The following is a 10,000-nucleotide window of genomic DNA, read 5'->3' as shown; positions in this document are numbered from 1 at the left end:
ATAACTATAACATATAGAACATGCTATACCTTTACCAAACAATCTGTCACTCCTAATCCATAAATCCGATTAAATCTTCTTCCTCGATGTCGCTTCTAAACAACTCTGCCAACTCCAAAGGTATGCATCGCTTCCTCTTGTCCTTTTCTGCCAAATATTTCACTACATCCAGCTTGTAATCTGCACTACATGATCTCCTTTTCGGTGCCTTTTTTGTTCAGCCCTTCTCAGTTTTTATAAGTTACCGCCAACCATGAAATGATCCATTTTAATAGCTACGGCAGTAGCATATAGCAGTTAGCATTCCATGACCCACAATGCACTTCTGCCATGACCCTCCCCCGCCAAATTCTTATTGGTTGACGTGTGTGTGACGATTGCTGACATTTTCTTCGTCTCGTCCGCGAATGAGATAAATAATATTTGATATTTTACGGTAATGTGTTAATAATTTCACACATAAATCGCTTCGGAGTATGAGTCACACCCCGACCAAACTATGAAAAAAAACTGCGACTTATAGTCCGAAAAATACAGTATCTAATTTCACCTAATTGGGTTAAAAATAGTTTCTACAAACCAGTAATTATAATTTGCAAATATTGTGCCGTTGTTGCTGTCTAGAGCAGAGTAACCGTGTAATACTTTTCCATATCAGCAGGATTGCTTTGTAGTTGTCGTGATCACAATATGGTAAAACGGTATTTAATGCTTAAACAAAAGGTGAGTGCCACTAAGAAAAGGCACTGAAGCTTAGGGAAGGCTATGCCGAACGAACCTAAACTTGAACTGGCTGCAAAGTAAACAAAAACAGAATGCTGGACGACAGCAAAGACTTACAGCGTGTGGAGCTGAGAAGGTGTCCACAAAGTACGTCCATACATGACATGACAATCGACAAAGAAGAATAGAAACAACTTAAATAGTGTTGACTACTTACACAAAGCAGGTGCGAGGAATAGGGCTTAAAGGAAGACATGAAACTGCTACAGGAAAAGCCGGCAAAATAGGAGCGCAAGACAAGAAGTAAAAGACTACACACAGGAAAACAGCAAAAATACTCCAAATAAGTCAGGCTGTGATGTGACAGGTGGTGACAGTACACCTACTTTGAGACAAGAGCTATATTGGTGCACGCTTGCTTATGCTTTAAAGTCATATCCAACAATTGCGACAACTTTTTATTGTCAATATCGGCTGCCGGGGTTAATTTTTTTATGTTTTCTGATGGTTAAAAAAATGTGACTTAAAAAAGGTTGAAAAACACTGTTTTAGAGCACACGTCAGAGGTTCAGTACATATTGTCGTAAAATGACCTCACAATTGATTTGAAGATATCTTATTATTAAAAGTTGTTTTTATTTAAAAATAGTATTTTTGTTAATGCTGGCAAATGAGCAATTCTTCTCCAGCTTCACGCTTTGACCAAATATATTGAATCCTTTTATACAGATTGGTTCTTTACAGCGTTTGTTCATGTTGTGATGCATCCCTCAATAAACTTTCTTCCACATTTTGCAACCTTGTAGCTTCTTGGAAAACACTTTGAAAATCATCTTTATTTGCTACATGAGGCCCCGACTACCGTATTTCCTCAAGTAAAGACCTCCACTTTGATAGATACACAACAATCCTGAAATAAACACCTCCTTGTTCTCCTGGGAAACAGAATATTAGCACAAACAGCCTGCAGAGCCGCCCTGGCATCTGTAAAGCTGGGATGTTAGAGCGCCACGAGGGAGGGGGGAATCTTTGGGCACCTCACGATTTGATTAGGATTAGGATTCAGGAGCTACGATTCGATTAAAAATCGATTATTGATGCATCTTTATGTATATAAAAAGTCTACTTTCGACTTCCTACCCACCATCTTCCATTTCTGTTGAGGTTTTAAGTCGTCTTACTAAATCAGTCCCAGTAACAATCTAAATGTCACGTTATCACTGCACCTTAACGTTAATCTGAACACCACCCACCTCTAAACGACACGTGCAGCAGGCGTTTGCTGCGGAGATGTCTTCTCTTCTCATGGTGAAAAATAGTATTTTCTTGTCCAGAAAAAAAAAACTGGCCCTGGCTTTGAACCTGATGTTTCCATAAGGTAGACTTTCTTTTGTCCATTTCATTTCACCCGTGGCTCATCAGCAGCCAAGTTTCTCCTGCTACGGCACAGCCTGAGGGTCAAAAAAGACACTTTTGCGATAATCGCCCTGAGGGTAAAAAAGGACACTTAATCATGAATCATCCGTAAAAAAATTTGTGCTGTTATCAAAATTTATAGTTAAAGTATTATTTTGTTAACGTATATATATATATATATATATATATATATATATAAATATATATATATATATATATGGACGAGCCCCCAAATTGTTGCGTTTTGGACCCGTTCTTCCTTCGGTCAACGCCCCCAGATTGTTTGATGACACATAAGCTGGTTTTAAATCAATCATAGACAGAAGTTGCTCATTTTTCTATTTTATTACCAAAGCGCCTTGGGAGATCAATCTAGATACAACATTTCAAAGCTCGGTCCAAATTGATCTAATCCTAAAATGGCAGTTTCTCCCTCCTCACTCACTCTCACCCGCCCCTCTTCTTCTCCTCCCTACTTTGGACAGTTGAGATAACAGATTTGTTATGGCTTCATTCCGACATTCCAAACTCAAGGTCTATGTAAAAGGATCCCACTTTAGTTGTTCTAATATCTGACTAGGAAAGAAAAAGACAACCAAATCCAACAACAGACATACATATATGTTCGGGCCGGAAAAAAACACAGAGGGTATTTCTTCCCTACAAGCCTGTTTTGCAGGTTTCTCTGCTCTTCAGGGGATGTATACATATGTATATATACATACACATACATATATATGTATACATACATATGTATGTGTATATATATATATATATGTGTATATACACATGTATATATGTGTGTATATATGAATACGCATGTGTGTATATATATATATATACATATATATGTATTTATACATGTATGTATGTATATATATATATATGTATATATATATATACATATATACATAATTGAGCAACTTACTAAATGCAATATTTGTTGTAACGAGTCATTTTTACGTTATTAATGAAATGTAACATTTTTAACAAACACCACGGAGTAGACCCAGGTCATGTTGGAGAGTTTATGTCTCCCGGCTGGCTTTGGAACGCTTCGAGACTTCTTGGAAGTAGCTAGACTCAGTGGTTGGGGAGAGGGAGGTTTGGGCTACTTAACTTAGGCTGCTGCCCCCGCGACCCGACCTCAGATATACGGAATGAGAAGGAGGGATTTTTGACAAACAAAAACAAATTAAAGGGTCATCCTAATATTTAATTAGAAATATGTTTTTTCGACAAACATCCATCTTAATTGTTTATTATTATTATTGATACATATTTAAATGTATAATGAATAACTTATTACATTACCAAAACGAATCCTTATATACATTCTGAATGAAAATATACAAATTTCAAACATCTCACCCGTATTGGACACATTTAGAGAGAGGAAAAACGCCAAATTTGAGTAAAAATGATTTAAAAATCAGATTTAACAACAAAAACCCGGCAAGAAGGAGCTGTCATAGAAGATGAGTTGAAAAGGCGACACAACCTTGAAGTCCGAAAGGCTCCCCTTTCCTTCCAGAAGTGTCCTCAGGCCCAGTAGCCGATGACAAAAGCCGCCACAGAGAGACAGATGATCAGGTTTGCGTTCACCAGCTGCTGCAGACAAGGATTTTCTTCCAGTTTGTTGCATTCAGGTTCTGCAGGAATCTCCGGCGTCTTCTGTCCTTCCTTTGTTCTGCTGTCCATGCCACACAGCCAGTAGAGGGCGGACACCAGCCTGGACCCAGGTCTCCCACTGGGTGTTGTTGACTCTACAGGGAAAACAGATGAAGACTCAGACCTGGACAACGGATCCATAGAAAGACAAGAAAAACCTTTTCTCTCGCTGCTCTCGTCCGGTCTTCCTGTTCCCTCGTCCGTCCGAGGCATGACCAACTCCAAGTTGAGCTCTTTGCGCTCCACGTGGACAAATCGTGTGAACCAAGTAAGACCATTAATCTGGGGGGGGGGGGGGGAACACTGGAGTAAATGTTGTGATTTTTGTGCAGGACTAGTGACTCCAACACAAGCGGTCTTACCTGCTCTGCTGGGGGCTCCTCCGTGGCCAGACTGGCGCCCACCACCACCACCAGCGTGATGAGGGACAGAACTATGGAGAAGTACAGGTAATGGACGTCTTTGATCACGGCGGGCCTGTTGTCGCGCTCGAAGCAGAGGGGGGCCGGGTAGATGAAGTCCAGCAGCATGCGCATGCAGCCCACCAGCAGGCCCACCACCAGGCCCCAGAATGCACCCTGTTGGCGGGAGGGGAAGGTGACCAGACCGCATGGCAATTGAAATGTTATTAGCACACATGGATGTATGTGGTGAAAGACTACAAGAGTTGTCCATTTGGGAGGTCAGGAGTCACACCAAAGGTGGTTGATGGGGTTGAGGTCATCCCTTTGCGCCTAGACCAGGGGTCGGCAACCAAAAATGTTGAAAGAGCCATATTGGACCAAAAATACAAAAAACTAATCTTTCGTCTGGCGCAAAAAATGGAAGTCTTATAAGTGTTATAATGAAGGCAACACATGATGTAAGTGTCTATATTAGCCTACTATCAAAATGACTTTAAAAGTCTTATAATGAAGGCCACACATGATGTAAGTGTCTATATTAGCCTACTATCAAAATGACTTTAAAAGTCTTATAAAAGTGTTATAATGAAGGCAACACATGATGTAAGTGTCTATATTAGCCTACTATCAAAATGACTTTAAAAGTCTTATATAAGTGTTATAATGAAGGCCACACATGATGTAAGTGTCTATATTAGCTATATTAGCCTACTATCAAAATTACTTTTAAAAGTCTTATATAAGTGTTATAATGAAGGCAACACATGATGTAAGTGTCTATATTAGCTTACTATCAAAATGACTTTAAAAAATGTATATAAGTGTTATAATGAAGGCAACACATGATGTAAGTGTCTATATTAGCCTACTATCAAAATTACTTTAAAAGTCTTATAAAAGTGTTATAATGAAGGCAACACATGATGTATGTGTCTATATTAGCCTACTATCAAAATGACTTTAAAAGTCTTATATAAGTGTTATAATGAAGGCCACACATGATGTAAGTGTCTATATTAGCTATATTAGCCTACTATCAAAATTACTTTTAAAAGTCTTATATAAGTGTTATAATGAAGGCAACACATGATGTAAGTGTCTATAATAGCTATATAGGCCTACTATCTAAAATGACTTTAAAAGTATTATGTAAGTGTTACAATGAAGGCAACAAATGACATAAGTGTCTATATTAGCTGTATTAGCCTACTATCTAAAATGACTTTAAAAGTCTTATAAGTGTTATAATGAAGGCAACACATGATGTAAGTGTCTATATTAGCTATAATAGCCTACTATCTAAAATGACTTTAAAAGTATTATATAAGTGTTATAATGAAGGCAACGCATGATGTAAGTGTCTATATTAGCCTACTATCTAAAATGACTTTAAAAGTCTTATAAGTGTTATAATGAAGGCAACACATCATGTAAGTGTCTATATTAGCTATAATAGCCTACTATCTAAAATGACTTTAAAAGTATTATATAAGTGTTATAATGAAGGCAACGCATGATGTAAGTGTCTATATTAGCTATATTAGCCTACTATCTAAAATGACTTTAAAAGTCTTATAAGTGTTATAATGAAGGCAACACATGATGTGTCTATAATAGCTATATAGGCCTACTATCTAAAATGACTTTAAAAGTCTTATATAAGTGTTATAATGAAGGCCGCACATGATGTAAGTGTCTATATTAGCCTACTATCAAAATGACTTTAAAAAACGTACATAAGTGTTATAATGAAGACAACACATGATGTAAGTGTCTATATTAGCCTACTATCAAAATGACTTTAACAGTCTTATATAAGTGTTATAATGAAGGCAACACATGATGTAAGTGTCTATATTAGCTATATTAGCCTACTATCTAAAATGACTTTAAAAGTATTATATAAGTGTTATAATGAAGGCAACACATCATGTAAGTGTCTATATTAGCCTACTATCAAAATGACTTCAAAAGTTTTATATAAGTGTTATAATGAAAGGAATGCATGATGTAAGTGTCTATATTAGCCTACTATCTAAAATGACTTTAAAAGTATTATATAAGTGTTATAATGAAGGCAACACATGATGTAGGTGTCTATATTAGCTATATTAGCCTACTATCTAAAATGACTTTAAAAGTATTATATAAGTGTTATAATGAAGGCAACACATGATGTAAGTGTCTATATTAACCTACTATCAAAATTACTTTAAAAGTATTATGTAAGTGTTATAATGAAGGCAACACATGATGTAGGTGTCTATATTAGCTATATTAGCCTACTATCTAAAATGACTTTAAAAGTATTATATAAGTGTTATAATGAAGGCAACACATGATGTAAGTGTCTATATTAGCTTACTATCAAAATGACTTTAAAAAACGTATATAAGTGTTATAATGAAGACAACACATGATGTAAGTGTCTATATTAGCCTACTATCAAAATGACTTTAAAAGTCTTATATAAGTGTTATAATGAAGACAACACATGATGTAAGTGTCTTTATTAGCCTACTATCTAAAATGACTTTAAAAGTCTTATAAGTGTTATAATGAAGGCAACACATGATGTAAGTGTCTATATTAGCTTACTATCAAAATGACTTTAAAAAACGTAGATAAGTGTTATAATGAAGACAACACATGATGTAAGTGTCTATATTAGCCTACTATCAAAATGACTTTAACAGTCTTATATAAGTGTTACAATGAAGGCAACACATGATGTAAGTGTCTATATTAGCTTACTATCAAAATGACTTTAAAAGTATTATGTTAGTGTTATAATGAAGGCAACACATGATGTAAGTGTCTATATTAGCTTACTATCAAAATGACTTTAAAAGTATTATGTTAGTGTTATAATGAAGGCAACACATGATGTGTCTATATTAGCCTACTATCTAAAATGACTTTAAAAGTATTATGTAAGTGTTATAATGAAGGCAACACATGATGTGTCTATATTAGCCTACTATCTAAAATGACTTCAAAAGTTTTATATAAGTGTTATAATGAAGGCAACATATGATGTACGTGTCTATATTAGCTATATTAGCCTACTATCTAAAATGACTTTAAAAGTATTAAATAAGTGTTATAATGAAGGCAACACATGATGTAAGTGTCTATATTAGCCTACTATCAAAATGACTTCAAAAGTCTTATAAGTGTTATAATGAAGACAACACATGATGTGTCTATATTAGCCTACTATGAAAATGACTTAGTCTTATAATGAAGGCCACACATGATGTGTCTATATTAGCCTACTATCAAAATGACTTTAAAAGTATTTTGTAAGTGTTATAATGAAGGCAACACATGATGTAAGTGTCTATATTAGCTATATTAGCCTACTATCTAAAATGACTTTAAAAGTATTATATAAGTGTTATAATGAAGGCAACACATGATGTGGGTGTCTATATTAGCTATATTAGCCTACTATCTAAAATGACTTCAAAAGTTTTATATAAGTGTTACAATGAAGGCAACACATGATGTAAGTGTCTATATTAGCCTACTATCTAAAATGACTTTAAAAGTATTATATAAGTGTTATAATGAAGGCAACATATGATGTAAGTGTCTATATTAGCCTACTATCTAAAATGACTTTAAAATTATTATATAAGTGTTATAATGAAGGCAACACATGATGTGGGTGTCTATATTAGCTATATTAGCCTACTATCTAAAATGACTTCAAAAGTTTTATATAAGTGTTACAATGAAGGCAACACATGATGTAAGTGTCTATATTAGCCTACTATCTAAAATGACTTTAAAAGTATTATATAAGTGTTATAATGAAGGCAACATATGATGTAAGTGTCTATATTAGCCTACTATCTAAAATGACTTTAAAATTATTATATAAGTGTTATAATGAAGGCAACACATGATGTAAGTGTCTATATTAGCTATATTAACCTACTATCTAAAATGACTTTAAAAGTATTAAATAAGTGTTATAATGAAGGCAACACATGATGTAGGTGTCTATATTAGCTATATTAGCTTACTATCTAAAATGACTTCAAAAGTTTTATATAAGTGTTACAATGAAGGCAACACATGATGTAAGTGTCTATATTAGCCTACTATCTAAAATGACTTTAAAAGTATTATATAAGTGTTATAATGAAGGCAACATATGATGTGTCTATATTAGCCTACTATCTAAAATGACTTTAAAAGTATTATATAAGTGTTATAATGAAGGCAACACATGATGTAAGTGTCTATATTAGCTATATTAACCTACTATCTAAAATGACTTTAAAAGTATTAAATAAGTGTTATAATGAAGGCAACATATGATGTAAGTGTCTATATTAAACTACTATCTAAAATGACTTTAAAAGTAGTATATGTGTTATAATGAAGGCAACAAATGACGTAAGTGTCTATATTAGCCTACTATCTAAAATTACTTTTAAAGTCTTATAAGTGTTATAATGAAGACAACACATGATGTAAGTGTCTATATTAGCCTACTATCTAAAATGACTTTAAAAGTATTAAATAAGTGTTATAATGAAGGCAACACATGATGTAGGTGTCTATATTAGCTATATTAGCTTACTATCTAAAATGACTTCAAAAGTTTTATATAAGTGTTACAATGAAGGCAACACATGATGTAAGTGTCTATATTAGCCTACTATCTAAAATGACTTTAAAAGTATTATATAAGTGTTATAATGAAGGCAACATATGATGTGTCTATATTAGCCTACTATCTAAAATGACTTTAAAAGTATTATATAAGTGTTATAATGAAGGCAACACATGATGTAAGTGTCTATATTAGCTATATTAACCTACTATCTAAAATGACTTTAAAAGTATTAAATAAGTGTTATAATGAAGGCAACATATGATGTAAGTGTCTATATTAAACTACTATCTAAAATGACTTTAAAAGTAGTATATGTGTTATAATGAAGGCAACAAATGACGTAAGTGTCTATATTAGCCTACTATCTAAAATTACTTTTAAAGTCTTATAAGTGTTATAATGAAGACAACACATGATGTAAGTGTCTATATTAGCCTACTATCTAAAATGACTTTAAAAGTATTATATAAGTGTTATAATGAAGGCAACATATGATGTAAGTGTCTATATTAGCCTACTATCTAAAATGACTTTAAAAGTATTATATAAGTGTTATAATGAAGGCAACATATGATGTGTCTATATTAGCCTACTATCTAAAATGACTTTAAAAGTATTATATAAGTGTTATAATGAAGGCAACACATGATGTAAGTGTCTATATTAGCTATATTAACCTACTATCTAAAATGACTTTAAAAGTATTAAATAAGTGTTATAATGAAGGCAACATATGATGTAAGTGTCTATATTAAACTACTATCTAAAATGACTTTAAAAGTAGTATATGTGTTATAATGAAGGCAACAAATGACGTAAGTGTCTATATTAGCCTACTATCTAAAATTACTTTTAAAGTCTTATAAGTGTTATAATGAAGACAACACATGATGTAAGTGTCTATATTAGCTATAATAGCCTACTATCAAAATGACTTCAAAAGTTTTATATAAGTGTTATAATGAAAGGAATACATGATGTAAGTGTCTATATTAGCCTACTATCTAAAATGACTTTAAAAGTATTATAGAAGTGTTCAAATTTAGACAACACATGATGTAAGTGTCTATATTAGCCTACTATCTAAAATGACTTTAAAAGTACTATAGAAGTGTTAAAATGAAGACAACACATGATGTAAGTGTCTATATTA

General features: G+C 33.3%; 1 protein-coding gene and 1 long non-coding RNA gene across 2 annotated transcripts in view; one reads left to right on the top strand and one right to left on the bottom strand.

Annotated features, from left to right (window-relative positions):
• The first annotated feature begins 3,083 nt into the window (after positions 1 to 3,083).
• The window catches only part of LOC133541688 (uncharacterized), a 21,800-nt gene continuing 14,883 nt past the window's right edge, over positions 3,084 to 10,000 (top strand). The window contains exons 1-2 of the long non-coding RNA XR_009803949.1: positions 3,084 to 4,078; positions 4,143 to 4,259. This is a non-coding gene — a long non-coding RNA (uncharacterized LOC133541688). The remainder of the gene's footprint in view (positions 4,079 to 4,142; positions 4,260 to 10,000) is intronic.
• LOC133541687 (sodium/myo-inositol cotransporter 2-like) overlaps positions 3,124 to 10,000 on the bottom strand; it is a 29,133-nt gene continuing 22,256 nt past the window's right edge. Inside the window, exons 6-8 of the mRNA XM_061885230.1 lie at positions 4,173 to 4,388; positions 3,969 to 4,092; positions 3,124 to 3,905 (exon numbers count right to left, since the gene is read on the bottom strand). Of these exons, the coding sequence (XP_061741214.1) occupies positions 3,682 to 3,905; positions 3,969 to 4,092; positions 4,173 to 4,388 (564 nt within the window). The 3' untranslated portion in view covers positions 3,124 to 3,681. The remainder of the gene's footprint in view (positions 3,906 to 3,968; positions 4,093 to 4,172; positions 4,389 to 10,000) is intronic.

The sequence above is a fragment of the Nerophis ophidion genome, linkage group LG23 (genome assembly GCF_033978795.1).
Source record: "Nerophis ophidion isolate RoL-2023_Sa linkage group LG23, RoL_Noph_v1.0, whole genome shotgun sequence".
NCBI lineage: Eukaryota > Metazoa > Chordata > Actinopteri > Syngnathiformes > Syngnathidae > Nerophis > Nerophis ophidion.
The sequence above is the reverse complement of the archived record's forward strand: the minus strand, read 5'-3'. Positions and strand labels throughout refer to the sequence as shown.